At 43.0% G+C, this 27417-nt stretch overlaps 1 protein-coding gene across 3 annotated transcripts in view; it reads right to left on the minus strand.

The window, feature by feature from the left end:
* Positions 1-7311, minus strand: part of LOC106596771 (receptor-type tyrosine-protein phosphatase mu) — a 548750-nt gene extending 541439 nt beyond the window's left edge. For all 3 annotated transcript variants that reach the window (XM_045714448.1, XM_045714447.1, XM_045714446.1), the window contains exon 1: positions 6899-7311. In XM_045714448.1, the coding sequence (XP_045570404.1) occupies positions 6899-6971 (73 nt within the window). In that variant the 5' untranslated portion in view covers positions 6972-7311. The remainder of the gene's footprint in view (positions 1-6898) is intronic.
* Between the last annotated feature and the right edge of the window lie 20106 nt (positions 7312-27417).

Consider the following 27417-nt stretch of genomic DNA (forward strand, 5'->3'; position numbering starts at 1 on the left):
CAATGGTGGAACAAGCTCCCTCACGACGCCAGGACAGCGGAGTCAATCACCACCTTCCGGAGACACCTGAAACCCCACCTCTTTAAGGAATACCTGGGATAGGATAAAGTAATCCTTCTACCCCCCCTTTAAAAGATTTAGATGCACTATTGTAAAGTGGTTGTTCCACTGGATATCATAAGGTGAATGCACCAATTTGTAAGTCGCTCTGGATAAGAGCGTCTGCTAAATGACTTAAATGTAATGTAATGTAATGTCATAGAGGGCTTACGTGAACCGACTTAACCCTTTAAAGATTAAACGTTAACACACACCGCCATGCTTCTCTCATTTGTCTGATTTAAGAGATTACTATTTTCAGCTGTGTACGGGACGGGTCACCAGTGAAAACAAGGACATTCTCCTGGGTTGTATACCATCCACTTGATTCATTGTCAATGTGTGTCGCCTACAAAGTGTGTGAACAGTGAAATCAATGGGTTTCCTATCCCCCACACACACACACACACACACACACACACACACACACACACACACACACACACACACACACACACACACACACACACACACACACACACACACACACACACACACACTCTACCTTGCCTTTATTGATGGGGAAACAAATCGATACACATACATATCGCAAATATAATTTTCGGACAATAATATTTTCGATACTTGACTCCAAGTATCAATTTGTAGGTAGACAGAACTTGTTTTATGCTACTGTAGTTTAGCAAGTGCTAGTCGGCTGTACCGGCACCAAAAAAAATGTTTTTTTTCATCCAATAGTGTCACATGTGCCTCTAGGTCACCAGGCTGCTCGTTATGACGCACACCTGTCACCATCGTTACGTGCACCTCCGCGTCATCAGACTCACCTGGACTCTGTCACCTCCCTGATTACCTGCCCTATGTATGTCACTCCCTTTGGTTCCTTCCCCAGGCGCCATTGTTTCTGTTCCAGTTTCCTGTCTTTGCGTTGGTCGTGTTTCTTATTTTGTTCATTTGTTTATTAAATTATACACTCCCTGAACTTCCTTCCTGAGTCCCAGCGCTCACGTTACCAATAGTTTGTTTTCCATCTTCTTCTTAAATCGTGCGGCAACATGGTTTCAGCTACTTTTATTTCCCTGACTAGTTTTCTCATGTCTCTCTCTCTCTCTCTCTCTCTCTCTCTCTCTCTCTCTCTCTCTCTCTCTCTTGCAAAATACATATGGTGACCAATATGTTCATCAAATCACAATATCCTGCATGTAGAACTGTGAGAATCACAATACATATCGGCACCTAATTATCGTCACAATATCGTATCGTGGAGGTCCCTGGCAATTCCCAATCCTACTTTTATGTATTTTTTATTTAACCAGGCAAGTCAGTTAAGAACAAAATTATAATTTTACAATGATAGCCTACCCCGGCCAAACCCTCACCGTAATCCGGACGACGCTGGGCCAAACGTGCGCTGCCCTACAGGACTCCCGATCACAGCCAGTTGTGATTCAGCCCAGGATTGAGCCAGAGTGTCTGTAGGTGACACCTCTTGGCACTGAGATGCCTCAGACCACTGCGCCACTCTGGATCCCAAACTTTCCTGGCACTTTGCAATTTTATCAATTATAATAAAGCAGGAGGGGGAAAAAAAAGACAGAAGCAACTAAATGTAGACTCTCCTCTTTTCACTCTGCTTTGTACCGTCATCAATCACCAAGGTTTTCCTCTGCTGTTGATGAAACCGTTTTAAAACTTGCTGTTTGCATATTTAATTTCATTGTCCACTGGCTCAAACAATAGAATCTGCCTGACATCCTCCAACACACCTTTCAGGGAAAGTCTCTATTATCTCAGAGACGGATGGTAAAAAAAAAATGAAATTATATCCAAACTTCAAACGGGGTTCTGTTTATCTTTACAAACAGCTGATGTGTTGTTGTTGTTTTAGTCAACGTAAAGGGTCGCTACGACGACCAACAGGGAAACTATCAGTCTGCGCCGCAGCAGTCACTCTGCAATGATAAGCTGTGCAATATATGCACACACACACGCACGCACACACACACACACACACACACGCACACACACACACACACACACACACACACACACACACACACACACACAGATAAACACACACACACACACACACACACACACACAGATAAACACACACACACACGCACGCACACACACACACACACACACACACACATACGCACGCACGCATGCAAGCACGCACACACGCGCACACGCACGCACACGCGCACACACACACAGATAGACACACACACACGCACACACACACACACACAGATAGACACACACACACACGCACACACACACACACACAGATAGACACACACACACACACACGCACACACACGCACACACACACACACACACAAACACACCCCCACCCCTCACACAGGGCTAACCTCTATCAGAAAACTAGGCATGAGTCATGGGTTGGGGAGAAGGCAGTTAACCTAACAAAAGACTCCAGCTCTGAGCTGTGTGTAATGTAATGTGCCTGGTTAAACAGACAGAGTTCATTGGGATATCACAGGCCAGGAGAGACCAAGGTAAACAGCTCTTTAGCAGCTTCAGCATGTTAGAAATGAGGAGAACAAACTGTTTTTTCTTGAACATGTGAAAGCAAGGAGAGGAGACCACATTAGAGTATTAGGATGCAGCCAGGGGGAGAGGAGACTACATTAGAGTATTAGCATGCAGCCAGGGGGAGAGAAGAGTATATTAGAGTATTAGGATGCAGCCAGGGGGAGAGGAGAGAGGAGAGAGGAAACCACATTAGACTATTAGGATGCAGCCAGGGGGAGAGGAGACTACATTAGAGTATTAGGATGCAGCCAGGGGGAGAGGAGACCACATTAGAGTATTAGGATGCAGCCAGGGGGAGAGGAGACCACATTAGAGTATTAGGATGCAGCCAGGGGGAGAGGAGACCACATTAGAGTATTAGGTTGCATCCAGGGGGGAGAGGAGAGAGGAGAGAGGAGACCACATTAGAGTATTAGGATGCAGCCAGGGGGAGAGGAAAGAGGAGACCACATTAGAGTATTAGGATGCAGCCAGGGGGAGAGGAAAGAGGAGAGAGGAAACCACATTAGACTATTAGGATGCAGCCAGGGGGAGAGGAGACTACATTAGAGTATTAGGATGCAGCCAGGGGGAGAGGAGACCACATTAGAGTATTAGGATGCAGCCAGGGGGAGAGAAGAGTAGATTAGAGTATTAGGTTGCATCCAGGGGGGAGAGGGGAGAGGAGAGAGGAGACCACATTAGACTATTAGGATGCATCCAGGGGGGAGAGGAGAGAGGAGACCACATTAGAGTATTAGGATGCAGCCAGGGGGAGAGGAGACTACATTAGAGTATTAGGATGCAGCCAGGGGGAGAGAAGAGTACATTAGAGTATTAGGTTGCATCCAGGGGGGAGAGGAGAGAGGAGAGAGGAGACCACATTAGACTATTAGGATGCATCCAGGGGGGGGAGGAGAGAGGAGACCACATTAGAGTATTAGGATGCAGCCAGGGGGAGAGGAGACCACATTAGAGTATTAGGATGCAGCCAGGGGGAGAGAAGAGTACATTAGAGTATTAGGTTGCATCCAGGGGGGAGAGGAGAGAGGAGAGAGGAGACCACATTAGAGTATTAGGATGCATCCAGGGGGGGGAGGAGAGAGGAGACCACATTAGAGTATTAGGATGCAGCCAGGGGGAGAGGAAAGAGGAGACAGGAAACCACATTAGACTATTAGGATGCAGCCAGGGGGAGAGGAGACTACATTAGAGTATTAGGATGCAGCCAGGGGGAGAGGAGACCACATTAGAGTATTAGGATGCAGCCAGGGGGAGAGAAGAGTAGATTAGAGTATTAGGTTGCATCCAGGGGGGAGAGGAGAGAGGAGAGAGGAGACCACATTAGAGTATTAGGATGCATCCAGGGGGGGAGGAGAGAGGAGACCACATTAGAGTATTAGGATGCATCGGGGGGAGTTCTGATTGATTAGTTCCTACTTTATATCTTTACACTCATGCAATTAGGAACCACATTTATCGACGACCTGAGTGCCAGGGGGAACCTGGAGCGTAGCACACCTCGTCTATAAATCTCCCCCTAATACACCAACGCACACACACTGAAACTCACACACACACCCACACCCACACACACACACACACACACACACACACACACACACACACACACACACACACACACACACACACACACACACACACACACACACACACACACACACACACAAACACACTCCCTTCATCATGCTGCCAATTTACACCACAAGTCAAGACTGATAAACCTCACATAGAAAGCACTGAAATTACTGCAGAAACATTTGATGAGGGATGTCTTGAAATGTTTGGCTTTTCTGATGTTGACATAAATCAATTGGTGTGTATCATTCAAAGTTGGTTGCATTTTGTAAATCTTACTTGACTGAAAATGTTCACCATATGCCCACAGTCTGAGAAACAAAACAACCGAATGACATTTTTCACCAAGGTGAAACCGTGGTTGCTCACGCCACACCAGATACCACCTAACACGATTGTACCTGGCTTGTGGTCTCACTCTCAAGCCGTTATGATCTTCTTACTCTGAGTGCAGAACAGATGATGACTCTAATAAGTGTACCATGCTGCCCCCACCAGGCCTTCCGAGGAACTACACCCTCACATACAGAACACAAACACAGCATCAGTCTACATACCACAACTAACAGACAGGCTTCTCTGCTCTCTTTCCCTCTTAAATAAACGTACTATCTCTATCCTTATAAAAACATGCTCTGTCCAAAACCTTCAGACACATTGTTATCCATTAAACCAGTGACTTTATAAAGTATTTTTTTTTAACCTTTATTTAACCAGGCAAGTCACTTATCAACAAATTGTTATTTACAATGACAGTCTACCAGGGAACAGCGGTTTAACTTCCTTGATCAGGGGGAAGAACACCAGATGTTTACCTTGTCAGCGTGGGGGAATCGATCTTGCAACACTTCTGGGTTACTAGTCCAACGCTCTAACCACTAGGCCACCCTGCTGCTCTGCGTTACTCCTTAACGTGAAAGCTTTTTGTGAATAACGTGATAAGGGCTAACGTTAAAACACGACTAAAAACAGGGTCTTTGCATTTACTATTCCTGAAGATGATGGATCAGAATGAACATGATACCCCTGCTAACGTACAGAGTTAGATCTATTGTTCACACTGCTCAAATGATCCCTTTCAGGAGATCAATAATACCCTTTTAAGTCCCATCAGGGTAAAAAGGGGGTTGGGAGAACACTGTAGCTTTTACCATACAATTAGAATGAACTTCCATGAGATTTACTTTACACCTCTACAACATGTATCCACTATGGTAATAATATTGTGACATTAGTATGGCGCCGTGTATATAGTAAGAAGGGTGAACCTGAAAAACATTATTTATTGTTTTACTTTTATGTACTTTTGTGTGTATATAAATGTATAGATTTAAATGTGATAGTTCTGGGAAGTGGAACTTCCACTGAGCCTTACAGTGATTCGTGGATGAATGGTTAACATAATGAACAGGTCACATTAATGTTAAGATATACTCTAATCATTAAATGGATGTTTACAACTACATGAATCACATCAGATTACTTGAATTACACCAACATATTATACCATTAGGCTATACAATGATACTATATAAAAACATGGACCTAAAGTTACACTGTTGAACCTACTGAAATAACAGTAATGTTTTCTCGGGATACATACGACTGTCAGTTTTCTATTGTCTGTCTGCTAAAAATAAAGCACTTTTTGGTTGTTTATCATAAAGCATGGACAGATGAACTCCAGCTGATTTGGTAAGTTATAAAACACATTAAAACTTATCTTCCCTCACTACACTGTGAAAACTATTTATATATATATATATATTTTTTTTTTTAAATAAACAGAAATGAAACTGCTTTAATGTAAATCAATTAGCCCTGATCGCACGATATATTGGTGTATTGCATTGCATTGGCTGGCTACCCGCAGTCCACCCGTTCCGTCATGCACTCACAGGCTAATATCGGTTACCCACTAACGGAATGAACGGCGGTTCATATCGACCTGTTTCACAACAAGTTATCAATAACATATACGAGTTCAAGTAGCCCTATAAACCAACTCAATGATTAAGTTATTGAACGTGTTAAACTTCATTATCTAATCTCTAAACTCATGTGACTATTATTGTCAACAACAAACAAAAAAAACGATTTTGGTCGATACAGATGCTTGGTGTGTTTGGGTTGACTGATACAGATGCTTGGTGTGTTTGGGTTGACTGATACAGATGCTTGGTGTGTTTGGGTTGACTGTAGATTATAGCCTGAATTGAAATTGAGTTGAGAATACAGACAGTAGAATTGGATATCAATAGCGCTACGTCGAGCGTACCGAAACTCTTTACGCATGCACAGAATAACAATTTCTCCCTATAGGAGTTCACAAAGAAGTCTTAAAACGACACGATGTTACCATAATATATGTGTTACCAAAATCACCTGAAGAAAAAAAAAACCCAACAACACTAGGCATAAGTAACGGAAATAGATGCCCTGAAAGGATCGTTTCAGGTTAATCACATTACAAGTTATTACGGCTGGGGAGTAACGTTAACGGTCAGCGGGTTCAACACTACGCATCCAGAACTGTTGTAGTCCAACTCAAAAATACCCAACTAGTCCGATTTCCAAAAAAAACAATGAAAGAAAGTCAAGTGTGACACGATGGTAAACACAAAGCATCTGAACAACACCAGGGGGTAACAACGCAGAAAGACATTTAGTATTATAAATAAATAAATACATGTCTTACCTTTATAGGCTTCGCCTCGAACCGTCAACAACAAGCTGATAACAGCTAAAAGCCAATGTCTAACTTTATCCATGTCGACACGGGGAGCCGTTGTGTTATTATAACCTCCTGGTAGCGGGTCTAAACTGGAGAGAGAAAAACGCCGGATCTTCTTCAGTATGTCACAAGTTATATTTCAACCTCCCTATAGCCTAGTTTACATCTAACCTACGGGTGATATTTTAACGAGTCGTCCTCGTTGCGGTAGCGTTTGGTTCAGTGAGGAGTCCAACGGTTTCTCTCCACTTCCAACAGACTTGGCAATCTCGATACTCTGGTTTTACGCGGGGAAGATAAGAGTGGTGGTTACGTTTCCCGAGAGCTCTCTGTCTACTGTCCTCTCTCTCTCTCTCTCTCTCTCTCTCTCTCTGTCTCTCTCCCTCTCTCTGTCCTATCTCTCTCTCTCTCTCTCTCTCTCTCTCTCTCTCTCTCTCTCTCCTCTCTCTCTCCCCCTCTCTCTCTGTCCTTCTCTCTCTCCTTCTTTCTCTCTCTCCTTCTCTCTCTATTTCTCTCTCTCCTTCTCTCTCTCCTTCTCTCTGTCCTCTATCTATCTCTCTCCTTCTCTCTCTCCTTCTCTCTCTCTCCTCTCTCTCCTCTCTCTCTACTAACTCTCTCCTTCTCTCTCTCTATCTCTCTCCTTCTCTCTCCTTCTCTCTCTCCTCTCTCTATCTCTCTCTCCTTCTCTCTCTCCTTCTCTCTCTCCTCTCTCTCCCCCTCTCTATCTATCTCTATCCTTCTCTCTCTCCTTCCCTCTCTCCTTCTCTCTCCTCTCTCTCTCTCTCTCTCCTTCTCCCTCTCCTTCACTCTCTCTCCTTCTCTCTCTCCTTCTCTCTCTCTCTATCTCTCTCCTTCTCTCTCTCTCCTATCTCTCTCTCTCTCCTTCTCTCTCTCTCTCTCTCCTCTCTCTCTAACTCTCTCCTTCTCTCTCTCCTTCTCTCTCTCCTTCACTCTCTCTCCTCTCTCTCTCCTCTCACTCTCCTCTCTCTCTCTGCTCTCTCCTCTCTCTCTCTCTCCTCTCTCCTCTCTCTCTCTCCTCTCTCCTCTCTCTCTCTCTCTGGTAGAGTGTGTATTGGAGCTCTGACTGACATACTAAATGTGCTGGCACGCACCAGGCAAAAGCAGAGGAATTCACTGGGAACGCGGGAACAGGTGGTGTCCCTGTCCCCTCCTACTTCTTCTCTTCAACGTTATTACTGGTCACGCAGCTTGGCATCTGTCTAACGTTATCTACCTGCTTGTCTGTTTGTGAGAAAGTAGCCTAACACATGTCTCACGGCCAAGGACAAGGGAGATGGCAACAACAACAACAAAAAAGACGCTGGACAAAAAGTATTTAAGGTGAAGTAAGGTGATAGTAGTATGCAGTTGATAGAATATAAAAACATAGAATAATTGTCTGTACAGTAACCTTAATGCTCTGCACACCCTCATTCGCCCCCCGTCCCCATATTCACTAACTGAAACCTCTGTGTTCACCTTGTTCCAATTAGATCATCCTCTATATTGTAACCCTTAACCCTAATGTAGCACCACATGGCATAACATGAATAATCGCACACACGTAGCTTTTCCCATGTAGTAGTAGTTTATGATTAATTAATAGGCTTAAAAGACAGTATCTATCCTCTTTTAGACTCACTGTGACCCCTTGTCATGTTGTCTGTGTCCCAAATGGCTCACTATTCCCTATGAATACATCTATGGATGATTTGATGTTCCCTATGAATACTCCTATGGATGATTTGATATCTCCTATGAATACTCCTATGGAGGATTTGATATCTCCTATGAATACTCCTATGGATGATTTGATATCTCCTATGAATACTCCTATGGAGGATTTGATATCTCCTATGAATACTCCTATGGATGATTTGATATCTCCTATGAATACTCCTATGGAGGATTTCATATCTCCTATGAATACTCCTATGGATGATTTGATATCTCCTGTGAATACATCTATGGATGATTTGATATCTCCTATGAATACTCCTATGGAGGATTTCATATCTCCTATGAATACTCCTATGGATGATTTGATATCTCCTGTGAATACATCTATGGATGATTTGATGTTCCCTATGAATACTCCTATGGAGGATTTGATATCTCCTATGAGTACTCCTATGGATGATTTGATATCTCCTGTGAATACATCTATGGATGATTTGATATCTCCTGTGAATACATCTATGGAGGATTTGATGTCCCCTATGAATACTCCTATGGAGGATTTGATATCTCCTGTGAGTACTTCTATGGATGATTTGATATCTCCTGTGAATACATCTATGGATGATTTGATATCTCCTATGAATACTCCTATGGAGGATTTGATATCTCCTGTGAATACATCTATGGATGATTTGATATCTCCTGTGAATACATCTATGGAGGATTTGATATCTCCTATGAATACTCCTATGGAGGATTTGATATCTCCTATGAATACTCTATATTGGTGTATTGCATTGCATTGTAGAATGAACATACCTTAAGCCACACCTCTACTAATATCACCAGGTGATCAGACTGTAGAATGAACGTACCTTAAGCCACACCTCTACTTATGATGCTTCCGGGTTTGGAGCGAGTAGTCGCACTTCGCTTCGCTCCGCAGGTAATATTACATTTCATTACAATGGTTTGATTTGTTTGATCTGAGCAATTTTTTTTAGCTAGCTACATAGCCGTCTTTGTATCAAAGATAATTGTGTAGTTTAGAGTAATTATCGAGGTTAGCTAGCCAGCTATTTTCGTCCTCCGCGACGCGTTCTCCTAACTTAGTCAACACTGCTAGCTAGCCAACTTCTACCGACTAGCAGCACTGTAGAAACTATTACATTACAACGGAACGACTTGATTAGTGTGGTGTTAGTGTTAGTTAGTTAGCTACATAGTTGTCTTTGCTGTCTTTGTATCTAAGATAATTGTGTAGTTTAGAGTAATTATCGAGGTTAGCTAGCCAGCCGCGCCGCGCCGTGACGCCGTTCTCCAGACTCCAGACTTAGTCAACACACCTAGTCATCATCAAACACACTGCTAGCTAGCCAACCTTTACCGACTAGCAGCACTGTAGAAACTAATACATTACAACGGAACGATTTGACAAGTGCAGTGTTAGCTAGCTACATAGTTGTCTTTGTCATAGTTTGATAATTGTGTAGTTTAGAGTAATTGTCGAGGTTAGCTAGCCAGCTATTTTTGTCCACCGTGACGCCATTTTTTCCAAACCTAGCCAACTATTACCGACGAGCAGCATTGTAGAAACTAAATACATTACAAAGGAACGTCTTGATTAGTGTTATGTTAGCTAGCTACATAGTTGCCTTTGTATCATGATAAGGTGTAGTACTGAAACTATCGAGGTTACCTAGCCAGCTACACTTTCAAACAAAGTCAACAACGCAGCCACTGCTAGCTAGCCTACTTCACCAGCCAGCAGTACTGTATCATTTTAGTCATTTTAGTCAATAAGATTTTTGCAACGTAAGCTTAAGACTGGTCATTCAACTGAGACTGCTCTTCTCTGTGTCACGGAGGCTCTCCGCACTGCTAAAGCTAACTCTCTTTCCTCTGCTCTCATCCTTCTAGACCTATCTGCTGCCTTTGATACTGTGAACCACCAGATCCTCCTCTCCACCCTCTCCGAGTTGGGCATCTCCGGCGCGGCCCACGCTTGGATTGCGTCCTACCTGACAGGTCGCTCCTACCAGGTGGCGTGGCGAGAATCTGTCTCCGCACCACATGCTCTCACCACTGGTGTCCCCCAGGGCTCTGTTCTAGGCCCTCTCCTATTCTCGCTATACACCAAGTCACTTGGCTCTGTCATATCCTCACATGGTCTCTCCTATCATTGCTATGCAGACGACACTCAATTAATCTTCTCCTTTCCCCCTTCTGATAACCAGGTGGCGAATCGCATCTCTGCATGTCTGGCAGACATATCAGTGTGGATGACGGATCACCACCTCAAGCTGAACCTCGGCAAGACGGAGCTGCTTTTCCTCCCAGGGAAGGACTGCCCGTTCCATGATCTCGCCATCACAGTAGGACAACTCCATTGTGTCCTCCTCCCAGAGTGCTAAGAGCCTTGGCGTGACCCTGGACAACACACTGTCGTTCTCCACTAACATCAAGGCGGTGACCCGATCCTGTAGGTTCATGCTCTACAACATTTGCAGTGTACGACCCTGCCTCACACAGGAAGCGGCGCAGGTCCTAATCCAGGCACTTGTCATCTCCCGACTGGATTACTGCAACTCGCTGTTGGCTGGGCTCCCTGCCTGTGCCATTAAACCCCTACAACTCATCCAGAACGCCGCAGCCCGTCTGGTGTTCAACCTTCCCAAGTTCTCTCACGTCACCCCCGCTCCTCCGCTCTCTCCACTGGCTTCCAGTTGAAGCTCGCATCCGCTACAAGACCATGGTGCTTGCCTACGGAGCCGTGAGGGGAACGGCACCTCCGTACCTTCAGGCTCTGATCAGTCCCTACACTCAAACGAGGGCACTGCGCTCATCCACCTCTGGCCTGCTGGCCCCCCTACCTCTGAGGAAGCACAGTTCCCGCTCAGCCCAGTCAAAACTGTTCGCTGCTCTAGCACCCCAATGGTGGAACAAGCTCCCTCACGACGCCAGGACAGCGGAGTCAATCACCACCTTCCAGAGACACCTGAAACCCCACCTCTTTAAGGAATACCTGGGATAGGATAAAGTAATCCTTCTAACCCCCCCCCCAAAAAAAATATAGATTTAGATGCACTATTGTAAAGTGGTTGTTCCACTGGATATCATAAGGTGAATGCACCAATTTGTAAGTCGCTCTGGATAAGAGCGTCTGCTAAGTGACTTAAATGTAATTGTAAATGTACTAATATCACCAGGTGATCAGACTGTAGAATGAACGTACCTTAAGCCACACCTCTACTAATATCACCAGGTGATCAGACTGTATCAGACTGTAGAATGAACATACCTTAAGCCACACCTCTACTAATATCACCAGGTGATCAGACTGTAGAATGAACGTACCTTAAGCCACACCTCTACTAATATCACCAGGTGATCAGACTGTAGAATGATGGTACCTTAAGCCACACCTCTACTAATATCACCAGGTGATGGGTCTGCACTCCTCTCCAGCATGGCCACATGGTAAACATGGTAAACAGTCTGTCTGCAAACATTTTGGAGCAAAATGAGTGAAGAAGTTCGTAAATCTTCATGTATTTTATTAAGTGCTACTACCAAACATCTAATATATCAATTGGTACCAAAATACACTACATATACAAAGGTATGTGGACACCCCTTCAAATGAGTTGATTCGGCCATTTCAGCCACACCCGTTGCTGACAGGTGTATAGAATCGAGAACACAGCCATGCAGTCTTTATAGACAAACATTGGCAATAGAATTGTCGGTACTGAAGAGCTCAGTGAGTTTTTGTTTTTATTTCACCTTGATTTAACCAGGAAGGCTAGTTGAGAACAAGTTCACATGCAACTGCGACCTGGCCAAGATAAAGCAAAAGCAGTTCGACACATACAACAACACAGTGATACACATGGAATAAACAAACATACAATCAATAATACAATAGAAAAATCTATATACAGCATGTGCAAATGAGTTGAGTAGAGTGTTGGAGGATATTTTGTAAATGACATCGCCGAAGTCGAGGATCGGAAGGATGGTCAGTTTTACGAGGGTATGTTTGGCAGCATGAGTGAAGGATGCTTTGTTGCGAAATAGGAAGCCAATTCTAGATTTAACTTTGGATTGGAGATGTTTGATGTGAGTCTGGAAGGAGAGTTTACAGTCTAACCAGACACCTAGGTATTTGTAGTTGTCCACATATTCTAAGTCAGAACCGTCCAGAGTAGTGATGCTGGACGGGCGGGCTGGTGTGGGCAGCGATCGGTTGAAGAGCATGCATTTAGTTTTACTTGCACAGTTGGAGGCCACAGAAGGAGAGTTGTATGGCATAAAAGCTCATCTGAAGGTTAGCTAACACAGTGTGCAACGAAGGGCCAGAGGTAAACAGAATGGTGTCGTCTGCGTAGAGGTGGATCAAAGAATCACCAGCAGCAAGAGCAACATCATTGATGTAAACAGAAAAGAGAGTCGGCCCAAGAATTGAACCCTGTGGCACCCCCATAGAGAATGCCAAAGGTCCGGACAACAGGCCCTCCGATTTGACATACTGAAGTCTATCTGAGAAGTAGTTGGTGAACCAAGCGAGGCAATCATTTGAGAAACCAAGGCTGTTGAGTCTGCCAATAAGAATGTTGTGATTGACAGAGTCGAAAGCCTTAGCCAGGTCGATGAATACGGCTGCACAGTAATGTCTCTTATCGATGGCGGTTATGATATCGTTTAGGACCTTGAGCGTGGCTGAGGTGCACCCATGACCAGCTCTGAAACCAGATTGCATAGCGGAGAAGGTACGGTGAGATTCAAAATGGTCGTTAATCTGTTTGTTAACTTGGCTTTCAAAGACCTTAGAAAGGCAGGGAAGAATAGATAGAGGTCTGTAGCAGTTTGATTCTAGAGTGTCTCCCCCTTTGAAGAGGGGATGACTGCGGCAGCTTTCCAATCTATGGGAATCTCAGACGATTCGAAAGAGAGGTTGAACAGGCTAGTAATAGGGGTTGCAATAATTTCAGCAGATCATTTTAGAAAGAGAGGGTCCAGATTGTCTAGCCCAGCTGATTTGTAGGGGTCCTGATTTTGCAGCTCTTTCAGAACATCAGCTATCTGTATTTGGGTGAAGGAGAAGTGGAGGAGGTTTGGGCGAGTTGCTGTGGGGAGCGCAGGGCAGTTGACCGGGGTAGGGGTAGCCAGGTGGAAAGCATGGCCAGCCGTAGAAAAATGCTTATTGAAATTCTCAATTAATGTGGATTTATCGGTAGTGACAGTGTTTCCTAGCCTCAGTGCAGTGGGCAGCTGGGAGGAGGTGCTCTTATTCTCCATGGATTTTACAGTGTCCCAGAACTTTTTTGAGTTTGTACTACAGGATGCAAATTTCTGTTTGAAAAAGCTAGCCTTACCTTTCCTAACTGCCTGTGTATATTGGTTCCTAACTTCCCTGAAAAGTTGCCTATCACAGGGACTATTCGATGCTAATGCAGAACGCCACAGGATGTTTTTGAGCTGGTCAAGAGCAGACAGGTCTGGAGTGAACCAAGGGCTATATCTATTCCGAGTTCAATTTTTGGGGGGAATGGAGCATGCTTATTTAAGATGGTGAGGAAAGCACTTTTAAAGAGCAACCAGGCATCCTCTACTGACGGGATGAGGTCAATGTCCTTCCAGGATACCCAGGCCAGGTCGATTAGAAAGGCCTGTTCTAGGGAGGGTTTGACAGTGATGAGGGGTGGTCGTTTGACCGCAGACCCATTACGGATGCAGGCAATGAGGCAGTGATCGCTGAGATCTTGGTTGAAAACAGCAGAGGTGTATTTGGAGGGCGAGTTAGTTAGGATGATAACTATGAGGGTGCCCGTGTTTACGGATTTGGGGTTGTACCTGGTAGGTTCATTGATAATTTGTGTGAGATTGAGGGCATAGAGCTTAGATTGTAGGATGGCCGGGGTGATAAGCATGTCCCAGTTTAGGTCACCTAGCAGCACGAGCTCTGAAGATGGATGGGGGGCAATCAGTTCACATATGGTGTCCAGAGCACAGCTGGGGGCAGAGGGTGGTCTATAGCAGGCGGCAACAGTGAGAGACCTTTCCAGAAACAAGTGGATTTTTAAAAGTAGAAGCTCAAATTGTTTTTGTACAGACCTGGATAGTAAGATAGAACTCTGCAGGCTATCTCAGCAGTAGATTGCAACACCGCCCCCTTTGGCAGTTCTATGTTGGCAGAACATTTTATAGTTAGGGATGGACATTTCTGGATTTTTGTTGGTTTTCCTAAGCCAGAATTCAGACACGGCTAAGACATTCGTGTTGGCAGATTGTGCTAAAGCAGTGAATAAAGCAAACTTAGGGAGTAGGCTTCTAATGTTAACATGCATGAAACCAAGGCTTTTATGGTTACAGAAGTCAACAAATGAGAGCACCTGGGGAGTAGGAGTGGAGCTAGGCACTGCAGGTCCTGGATTAACCTCTACATCACCAGAGGAACAGAGGAGAAGTAGGATGAGGGTACGGCTAAAGCTATAAGAACTGGCCGTCTAGCATGTTCGGAACAGAGAGTAAAGGGAGCAGGTTTCTGGGCACGATAGCATAGATTCAAGGCATAATGTACAGACAAAGGTATGGTAGGAAGAGAGTACATTGGAGGTAAACCTAGGCATTGAGTAATGATGAGAGAGATATAGTCTCTAGAGATGTTTAAACCACGTGATGTCATCGCATATGTGGGAGGTGGAACAACTTGGTTGGTTAAGGCATATTGAGCAGGGCTAGAGGCTCTACAGGGAAATAAGACAGTAATCACTAACCAGGACATTAATGGACAAGGCATATTGATATTAGGGAGAGGAATGTGTAGCCAAGTGATCCTATGGGTCCAGTGAGTGGTTGGACTGGCTGGGGACACGGCGATTCAGACAGTTAGCAAGCCGATGCTAGCAAGCTAGCATAAGGGCCTCAGAGGGACGTCGCGATGGGGGAAAGTCTGTTTTTGCCTCCTCGTGTGGTGACGTCAATAAACCAGTTGTGGAATTAATAGGGTTCCAAGTAGCAGAGGGGTCCAAGTCCAATTGGCAAAATAGGTATAGTGGTCCAAGAAACTGGCCGATGGATCAGCTAACAGTCCAATACGCTATATATAGCTAGCCGGCCGCAGTTAGCAGAATGGGCCTTCAGGGAACGTCGCGCCTGAGGGGCCTGTTGGGATCCTTGGACAGATTATGACGGTATTCCAGTCGTGAAGGATTGGCGGGGTTCCGTGCCCCGTACCGGCAGTAGAAGGGGTCCGGATATTGTAGCCGAGGAGTGGGCTTCGGTGGTAGCACAGGAGCACTAGCCGGGAGATGGGTCTAGCATGGGCTAGCCCCAGGCTAGTTGGTGCTTGCTCCGGGATGGAAACGTTAGCCAGGAGTAGTCAACCCGGGTTGCGGTTAGCTAGCTGCCATGATCCAGATGAAAAGGTACAGAGTTTGCAGTAGGAATCTGGAGAGAAGTATCGGTCCGGTATGCTCTGGTTTGAAACGCGTTGTATGAACTGGCGAGAGCTTTCCGAGCTAAAGGTTAGCTGATGACCGCTAGCAGGGGTTAGCTGATGACCGCTAGCAGGGGTTAGCTGATGACCACTAGCAGGGGTTAGCTGATGACCGCTAGCAGGGGTTAGCTGATGACCGCTAGCAGGGGTTAGCTGACTGATAGCTGATAGCTGGTAGCTAGTTAGCTAGCTTGCTTCAGTTGAGGTATTCCAGTTCGGAGGTAAATAGAAATACTTTAGAAAAAAAACAGATCCACACCACATTGGGTGAGGCGGCTTGCAGGAGAGTATTTTGAAGTTTAGGTTTAGGAAAAATATTAAAAAGATATATATATATGAGACGAGACAAGACAAAGACAAAAACGTTTGACTGCTACGTCATCTTGGATTATATTTAGGATGTCATAGGATGCCACCTTCCCAACAAATCAGTTCATAAAATTTCTGCCCTGCTAGAGTTGCCCCGATCAACTGTAAGTGCTGTTATTGTGAAGTGGAAACGTCTAGGAGCAACAACGGCTCAGCCGCGAAGTGCTGAAGCACGTAGCCCGTAAAAATCGTCTGTCCAAACTGTCTCTGCTGAACATCAGCACAAGAACTGTTCCTTCGGGAGCTTCATGAAATGGGTTTCCATGACCGAGCAGCTGCACACAAGTCTAAGTTCACCATGTGTAATGCACCGCCATTGGACTCTGAAGCAGTGGAAACGCGTTCTCTGGAGTGATGAATCACACATCACCATCTGGCAGTCTGACGGACTAATCTGTAAAGTTTGGTGGAGGAGGAATAATGGTCTGGGGCTGGTTCATGGTTCAGGCTTGGCCCCTTAGTTCCAGTGAAGGGAAATCTTAACGCTACGGCAAACAATGACATTGTAGAGGATTCTGTGCTTCCAACTTTGTGGAAACAGTTTGGGGAAGGTCCTTTCCTTTTATCAGCATGACAATGCTCCCCGTGCACAAAGCGAGGTCCATACAGAAATGGTTTGTCAAGATTGGTGTGGAAGAACTTGACTGGCCTGCACAGAGCTCTGACCTCAACCCCATCGAACACCTTTAGGATGAATTGGAACGCAGAGTGCAAGTCAGGCCTAATCGCCCAACATCAGTGCCCGACCTCACTAATGCTCTTGTGGCTGAATGGAAGCAAGTCCCCGCAGCAATGTTCCAACATCTAATGGAAAGCCTTCCCAGAAGAGTGGAGGCTGTTATGGCAGCAAAGGGGGAACCAACTCCATATTAATGCCCATGATTTTGGTGCAAAATTTAGGAAAAAGTGCTCTTCCTCCTGGGGAAGGACTGCCCGTTCCATGATCTCGCCATCACGGTTGACAACTCCATTGTGTCCTCCTCCCAGAGTGCTAAGAGCCTTGGCGTGACCCTGGACAACACCCTGTCGATTCTCCGCTAACATCAAGGCGGTGACCCGATCCTGTAGGTTCATGCTCTACAACATTCGCAGAATGAGTATTCTGTACTATATGTTACAGCCAATAGAGGAGGAAGTGGTGGCTTGTTGGAACACAGACATGGTTCTAACGGCAGTGGTGTTTATGAGCTCCCCCATAACGGGTCCACTTTGAAAGCAACCTGTCTTCTTATGACATCATCCTCTTAAGATGTTACAATGTTACAATCTTTATCAATGTGATAGAATCCTAAGCACAAGAGTAGACTTTAATGAACATGTTGACTTTCTATACATTGTAATCATTTATTTTTCCATTGGATTGTTTGCTCAGATTGTAATTGTAGTTGGTTGTGTAAACATTGTCAAAACAGGCATTTAAAAAAAAAAAAGACTTTTATTTTGCTAGGCAAGTCAGTTAAGAACAAATTCTTATTTACAATGACGGCCTACCCCGGACAAACGTAGACGACACTGGGCCAATTGTGCGCCGCCATATGGGACTCCCAATCACAGCCGGATGTGATACAGCCTGGATTCGAACCAGGGACGGTAGCGACACCTCTTGAGCTGAGATGCAGTGCCTTAGACCGCTGCACTACTCAGATTCCTAAATTGATCAACATAACAAAACATGGACCCATTTTGGGATATTTTGTTTTTACAATGTCACCCACATCTCACTTTATGTTAATCTAACAATATCTCTGTTGGCTCAGCCTGTCCATGGTCTGCATCACCCAGGGAATCCTATGAAGACATACGAAACACAGCTAGGTTGTTGAATTTGTCATTATGTCTGTCTCGGGGTTCAGTTCATACCATTACCATTTTGATGTTCTCAGTTTAGCCCCGAGAACAGAATCAGGTAGGGATTCTCTCTGTGTATACAGTCAAGACAGTGCTGTCGGGTTCCTACCCACCCTATGTAGATCGATGACAGGCTGACGCCGCCCATGACTGTCCAGTCTTGCAGTCCTCACATCTTCTACTCAATTTCACCTAGGTGGTGGAGGGATTTTAGAAGGATCGATAAACAAACTGTCATGGACTGATGAAAATGGGGTCAATTTAGGATCTGATTGGCTGTTTTTGGAGAGCGAGAATAATCTCTCTATTTTCTGGGCTTGTGTGAGTAACAATGTGATTGACAGTGACATACCTTTACATGCTACTCAAATGAATGTGTACACTGCATTTTTCTGGACAAACAAATCAAATTTTATTGGTCACATACACATGGTTAGCAGATGTTATTGCGAGTGTAGCAAAATGCTTGTGCTTCTAGTTCCAGAGTTAGTGAATAGTGACCTTGTCTGTCTATCATGGATCAACATATAGCTTCATTTATAGTAACTTGAAGATGACATTTGCCATGGAGAGGAAGGCATTTGTCTGACCATTGTTTTACTTCTGCAGGCAGAGCAGAGAGAGGCTACATGTACTACAGGCAAATACTAAGTACAATATTCATTCTCATGTTTGGTGCCTGTTTGCACAGAAGTGCAACATAGGACAGGATCTAACTTATTTATTTATTTATTTTTATTGAACTAGGCAAGTCAGTTAAGAACAAATTCTTATTTACGATGACAGCCTTGTTCAGGGGCATAATTACCGATTTTTAACTTGTCAGCTCAGGGATTCAATCTAGCAATCTTTCGGTTACTGGTCCAACGCTCTAACCACTAGTCTACCTGCCGCCCCATGTTTCCTCATTTCCCAGCGATAATTCCTTGAATTACGCCTGGGAAGAAAACATGACAATTTGCTCAACTTGCCCTCACAGCTACAAGGATGCAATTTCATGCTCGGTTTAGGACCTCATATAATGGCTTATAGAGACCCCAACTGATGTATAGAACAATCTTAAGTACTTACTTTGGTTTAGATACAAGCATCATGAAACACAATACATTCATTTGACTTGGTGAAAAATCTTCACCTAATTTGCTACCACTTTTTGTCCATGTTGTTTCCTCCTTCAGACTCCATTAAATGATGACCTCTTCCTGATGGTTTCTTAGAAAGAAGGGTTCCTCAACATACCCCCTTTGGCTCAACTTACTCCACTCTCCCTTACTGGTAAAGGAATGACTTACTCACTGAGCTATATAGAAACTTACTTCATTTTAACTTCACCACACAGTTAGCTAGCTAGCTAGTCAAACTTGTATAGCTAGTTAGTTGTTAGTGACCCATAGGCCTTGTCTTGCTGCTGTACTGTAGCGTCACCGTGCATTATAACAATGTCTCCAGAAACAAGGTGTCTTATCTGTGTTGACATTTCACCTATCCATTTCATCCACTTTTGACATTAGCTACATCGCTAGTTATCCAGCTAATGTTAGCTAGGTAGCCACGAAGCAACAATCTCCTGACAAGTATGTAAATGTTACTACTGTAGCTGTGTTAGCCTGGCCAGGCTGATTACTTCACACACTGGCTTCCATGGCTACGTGAACGTCAGTAGCTAATCACAAAGCTTGCTAGATGAGATATTTTTTTTTTTACTCATCATTTCATCATCAGCCCAACAACTCCCTGTCGAGGGGCATCACAGACATCAGTAAGCCAGTAGAAACAAGTTGTAAAGAATTTAAGTAATGATTCCACAGGTGAAACATTGTAGGTAGTTCCAAATTGAGTAAATCCAAACTGAAAAGAAACTGTCTGAAAAGTAAATGGACGTCATTTTATCGTTTAAATACAGAAGTTCCAACTTCGGATTTCCCATTTCAAGCCCAAATATATCATACTTTGACTGAAACTTATTCACTTAAATCTTTATGCAATATCATGGGTAAACTCTGGGCATCATATTTCAGCTGAAAAAAAAGTGATTTAATTTTTTTTTTTTTAATCCCTCTTGTGGGCCTTTAACTTGTCATGGTCTCAACTCACTGGATCCTGGGACCAATGTCCTGGTATAAATCTTGGTCTTGGCTTCTGGATAATATCGTCGTCTTTGGTTTACAAAACATAGGCAATAATCTCTGATCATAGGCTGATCACTCCCAACCCGTAGGAAACCCCACCCAGTTAACCACTTTTAAAATGGTGGAAGGCCTCAATGGCAATGTCTGTACTAAAACGAGTTATATCCATCTAGAGTCCTCCATTTATCTCTATGATTCACGCTTGACACCAAAACGCCTGTTATTTTGACAAAATAAAGATAAGGTTAAGTGATCATTTAAACATCTAACAACATCATTCATTAAATGCATAAGTGATTCAAATCAATCAAGTTTCTGTCACAACATCCACAGAAGGGGGCGCCTCTCCTCGGTCGAGCGGCGCTCGGCGGTCGTCGTCGCCGGCCTACTAGCTGCCACCGATCTGTGTTTCAGTGTCTATTAGTTATGTCTGGTTTTTGTTTGCACCTGTTTTGTGTTTTGTCATTAGTGGGGGGGTTATTTAGTCTGTCTGTGTTTAGCTAGGATTTTGTGCGGGATTGTTCGTTGTTACGTGTGGTGTTACTTTTATTATCTAGGCATTAGGGTTGCCGGGCTGCGCCCCGTCTGCCTTTTGAACGGAGCTTCTTTTTGTCCATTTTTCTGACTGTTATGCTCCCAGCCGTAAGTGAAACTTACCCGTGGATTTATTAAATTAAGATTGTTCCAACAGACCTCAGTTTCAGATTCATACGATCAACAATAAACATGTAACAGAGAACAATAGAGAATATTTATTTAAATTCAATGTTTTGAAAATCAGGTTCAAAAAAAAAAAATCCTGTTTTTACTATGTTGTTTATTTGTAATGCAAATACAATGAATCTGTAATAGAAGGTTAATCAAAAAATATCAATACTTTGAGGTTCTCCCTTTATTGCAACTTACCCTTGTTTAGCCAAGCTGTCAGCAGCTAGCTAGCATAGCTTGGTGATAGCTGCAGCTGGCTATCCTATCTATCAAATAAAATACAATTTTAGTTGTCACAACAGTGAAATGCTTACAAATCCTTAACCAACAATGCAGTTTTAAAGGAAATCCCCCCCCCAAAAAAAAGTAAGAGATAAGAATAACAAATAAAGAGCAGCAGTAAATAACAATAGCGAGGCTATATACAGGGGGTACCAGTACAGAGTCAATGTGGAGGCTATATACAGGGTATTACGGTACAGAGTCAATGTGGAGGCTATATACAGGGGGTACCGGTACAGAGTCAATGTGGAGGCTATATACAGGGGTGTACCAGTACAGAGTCAATGTGGAGGCTATATACAGGGTATTACGGTACAGAGTCAATGTGGAGGCTATATACAGGGGGTACCGGTACAGAGTCAATGTGGAGACTATATACAGGGGGTACCAGTACAGAGTCAATGTGGAGGCTATATACAGGGTATTACGGTACAGAGTCAATGTGGAGGCTATAGAAATAATGAATCTGTAATAGAAGGTTAATCAAAAAATATCAATACTTTGAGGTTCTCCCTTTATTGCAACTTTAGAATGTTTTGGGTTGAGAGTGCACTGACAAATTTAGTGGGGTGGTAAGGAATTCGGGTACATATTTAAAATACACACACACACACACACACACACACCAGCTGTGCCAAAAGGTGTCCAGGGAAATTAAGAATGCACTCTCTGAAAACCTCAAATTTAATTGGCTATACTAAATATACAGTACCAGTCAAACATTTATAACGTTTCTCTGCAGAAAATATATTTCAGATTCTTCAAAGTAGCCAACCTTTGTCTTGATGACAGCTTTGCACACTCTTGGCATTCTCTCAACCAGCTTCATGAGGTAGTCGCCTGGAATGCATTTCAATTAACAGGTGTGTCTTGTTAAAAGTTAATTTGTGGAATTGTTTTCCTTCTTAATGCGTTTGAGCCAATCAGTTGTGTTGTGACAAGGGGTATACAGCCATATTAGGTAAAGACCAAGTCCATATTATGGCAAGAACGGCTCCAATAAGTATTGAGAAACGACAGTCCATTACTTTAAGACATGAAGGTCAGTCAATCCGGAAAATGTCAAGAACTTTGAACGTTTCTTAAAGCGCAGTCGCAAAAAATATCAAGCGCTATGATGAAACTGGCTCTCATGAGGACCGCCACAGGAATGGAAGACTCAGAGTTACCTCTGCTGCAGAGGATAAGTTCATTAGTTACAAGCCTCAGAAATTGCAGCCCAAATAAATGCTTCACAGAGTTCAAGTAACAGATACATCTCAACCTCAACTGTTCAGAGGAGACTGTGTGAATCAGGCCTTCACAGTCGAATTGCTGCAAAGAAACCACTACTAAAGGACACCAATAAGAAGAAGAGACTTGCTTGGGCCGGTGGTAATCTGTCCTTTGGTCTGATGAGTCCAAATTTGAGATTTTTGGTTCCAACCGCCATGTCTTTGTGAGACGCAGAGTAGGTGAACGGATGATCTCCACATGTGTGGTTCCCACCGTGAAGCATGGAGGAGGAGGTGTGATGGTGTAGGGGTGCTTTGCTGGTGACACTGTCAGTGATTTATTTAGAATTCAAGGCACACTTAACCAGCATGGCTACCACAGCCTTCTGCAGTGATACGCCATCCCACCTGGTTTGAGCTTAGTGGTACTATCCATTTGTTTTTCAACAGGACAATGACCCAACACACCTCCAGGCTTTGTAAGGGCTATTTGACCAAGAAGGAGAGTGATGGAGTGCTGCATTAGATGACCTGGCCTCCACAATCACCCAACCTCAACCCAATTGACATGGTTTGGGATGAGTCAGGCTGCAGAGTGAAGGAAAAGCAGCCAACAAGTGCTCATTATATGTGTCTCCTTCAAGACTGTTGGAAAAGCACACCAGGTGAAGCAGGTTGAGAGAATGCCAAGAGTGTGAAACGCTGTCATCAAGGCAAAGGGTGTCTACTTTGAAGAATCTCAAATATAAAATATATTTTGATTTGTTTAACACTTTTTTGGTTACTACATAATTCAATTTGTGTTATTTCATAGTTTTGATGTCTTCACTATTATTAGAAACTACAATGTAGAAAATAGTTTAAAAAATAAAGAGAAACCCTGGAATGACTAGGTGTCCAAACTTTTGACTGCTACTGTCTAACCAAAAGTCAAATATATCTATACTAAATATATAAGCAATGATAGGAAGTCTTTTGCACACAGCACCTGCTGAAGATCTTGCTATTTGATATCTCCCACTCAAAAACAATATACATCTGTGACAATGTGGCCGTCCGTCTGTAAAGAGAGACAAAGAAAACAGGATGCAATACAATAATAATGTATGACTTTATTACAATCGAGACATGGAGAACAGTGGGGTCCTGACACACACACACACACACACACACACACACACACACACACACACATACACACACACACACACACACACACACACACACACACACAGAATGTGGAGAACAGTGGGGATCTGATTGTGTAATTTACTATAATGATTAGAGAGACGCCTCACCACATTGGTTCTGTGTCTCTGGCTGTGATAATATGTTGTGATGCACACCCAGGACCCACACACACACACACACACACACACACACACACACACACACACACACACACACACACACACCAGGACCCACACACACACGCACGCACGCACGCACACACACACACACACACACACACAATTATTCGCTAAACCCCTTGACTCTTTCCAACAAGAACCATGTGGCTATCAGCCGTAGAGTCAGGTGGTTGAAATGTTTTTTTTTTTCTTCTTCTTCCTAACCTTTTGGGAGGTTGATTATGTGTGATTGAGCAAAGAGATGCAAAAAAACAAACAAAAAAACAAACGCAATAGGGTATGTCCCAAATAGAACCATATTCCTTTATGTAGTGATACGAGGCCGTGGTCAGTAGTGCACCAATGAATAGCGTGTCGTTTGGGATGGGACCATATTCATTATAAATGAATGCCATGTCATTTCACTGATTGGGAGAAACACTGAGGTGAATTTTGAGACAGGAGAACAGATTCAGAGAATTGGAAAGTAATAACATTTTATATTTTCACACTCGGATAGTCTCTGAAACACTAGGCCTGCTGAAAACCCTGCCGTTTGATATGTTCCCCTCAGGAAGGACACAAATCCATGAAAAAAAAAATTGTTGGCAGGCAAATGTCATGATAATTGGCATAAGTCGTAACCGCTAGCTAGCCACACCGACGATAATCATTTCTCAGTAACACATGCTTCAGAAACAACACAAACCTGTGAAGAAATATAGTTCTGAAACTATATTTAAAACTTGAACTTGAACCTGTTATGGCATAAGTCGTAACTGCTAGCTAGCCACCGCAAAGATGACAATTTTCTCTTTTTAACACCCGTCACCTGTGCCCTGTGTAACATACATACTCTAATCATATCCCTGGTGTACATTTTAACATTTTAATCATTTAGCAGACGCTCTCATCCAGAGCGACTTACAGTAGTGAATGCATACATTTCCCCCCAAAAAAATGTATAACTTTTTTTTTTTCGTACTGGTCCCCCGTGGGAATCGAACCCACAACCCTGGCATTGCAAACACCACACGCTACAAACTGAGCCACACAGGACCACAGTAGTATCCAAATCAAGTTGATTACCAGGCTCTGTGTTTGGTCCCAGTGCATAACCTGATTGATCCGATCTGCCATGTTGGTGATCTAGGATCCAGTTCTTTCCTTTTTTATATATATATCATAATAAATTCTGATTATATGAACAGGGGGGGACACCTGATCCTAGATCAGCACTCTTGCTCTGAGACACTTGAATACAGGCTCCATGTAGACGTGTTCATATCAGCTTCTTTTCATTTACCAGTGGAGCATGTTTACCGTAATTTCCGGACTATTAAGCGCACCTGAATATAAGCCGCAACCCACTGAATTGAATTTTTGTATTTATTTTGAACATAAATAAGCTGCACATGTCTATAAGCCGCAGGTGCCTACCGGTACATTGAAACAAATGAACTTTACACAGGCTTTAACGAAACACGTCTTGTAACAAAAATAAATAGGCTTTAACGAAACACGTCTTGTAAAAAAAAAAAATTGTAGTAAGCTTTAGTTGTCTTTTTGCACTGAGTCAGTTCCTCACGCTACTGTTTCCAACATCTTAAAAAGTTTGAAGTTTGAGCGCGCTCGATTTAATCTAAACAGTAAACAAAAAAGTTGTTTGACCTTAACCCGTTCGGCAATTTCATTGGTCTAATGAAAACTTCATGCCGGCAAAAAACTGAGCACGTCACAGAATGTGTTTTTTCGGAGAAAATAAAATTGAAAGCGGGAAAAATACATATATTAGCCGAGTCATTGTTTAAGCCGCGAGGTTCAAAGCGTGGTAAAAAAGTTGCGGCTTATAGTCCGGAATTTACGGTACTTTAACTGGGTAGCCATTGGCAAAAGGGGATGTTCTACAGAGTAACCATTCATATAATTATATATGACCTTTTTTGATGCTGTAACACAAGGAAAAAGAGTAATTGCGTGCCAGCCAACAGATGTGCTAGAGCACTTGTACCCCCCTGGTATAAGGGAAAGTGGGGTAAGTTGAGCGAAGGGGGTATGTTGAGGAACCCTTGTTTCTAAGAAACCATATACAACATATTTAGGAGTCTGTGAAGGAATAAATCACATGGGAAAAGTGGTTAGTAAGTTAGGTCCAAAATACAGATTTTCACAAAATCAAATGCATTTATTGTGTTTCATGATGCTTGTATCTAAACCAATGTAGATCATTTTAAGATTGTTCTATACGTCAGTTGGGATCTCTATAAGCTTAAATACGAGGTTCTGAGGCCAATAGCAAGTTGATCAAATTGAAGTGTTTTGCAAGGCGTTATCGCTGGGATATGAGGTAGCCCAGTCCCTGTTATGTTAAAAGTGTTTAAAAAATAAGAATGTGTGTGTTAGGCGATAAGCTTGTGTTAAAATATTCTTAAAACGATTAAAAGACAAAGTGATTGTGTTTGGGACTTAAAAAGGTAGTGGTAATATTTCATTCAGTACAGAAACTTGTAGACAGCTTAATTTACCCTGTCCTGTGGCTCAATTTACCTAATACCAATTTACCTAATACCAATTTACCTAATACCAATTTGCCTAATACCAATTTACCTAATACCAATTTACCTAATACCAATTTACCTAATACCAATTTACCTAATACCAATTTGCCTAATACCAATTTACCTAATAGCAATTTACCTAATACCAATTTACCTAATACCAATTTACCTAATACCAATTTACCTAATAGCAATTTACCTAATAGCAATTTACCTAATACCAATTTGCCTAATACCCACATACCTAATACCAATTTACCTAATAGCAATTTACCTAATACCAATTTACCTAATAGCAATTTACCTAATAGCAATTTACCTAATACCAACTTATCTAATACCAACTTATCTAATACCAATTTACCTAATATTAATTTACCTAATACCAATTTACCTAATACCAATTGACCTAATACTGGGGTAAGTTGTGCCAAGAGAACACATTTTTTATGAACAGGCTATGTATGTTTACATGAATTCTGACTGTTTCCAGGGATACACAACATCCTGAAATATATGTAGACATCTTTGTTAGAAAGAATGCTTGGAGTGATGCTGAATGTTAAAAATGGCTCAAATTACACTACTCTCCCGTACTCCTTGTGTTTTGTGGTTGTGTTTTGCATGATAAAACACACACAGACACACACTAACAACACAATAACGTTTGACTCTCCCCACTTACTTCACCCCTGAATTCCAGCCCCTCCACTTTGGCTGCAGGTACAGTCTTCCTAAGGGTAAAAAAAAAAATTGGGCAAATTACTCTTTTATACTGAATGCAATTCTGCAATTTAACAAAATGTTTGACTAATTGCACTTGTACCCTTTACTTTAATATGTAG

The sequence above is a fragment of the Salmo salar genome, chromosome ssa03 (assembly GCF_905237065.1).
Source record: "Salmo salar chromosome ssa03, Ssal_v3.1, whole genome shotgun sequence".
Classification (NCBI taxonomy): Eukaryota; Metazoa; Chordata; class Actinopteri; order Salmoniformes; family Salmonidae; genus Salmo; species Salmo salar.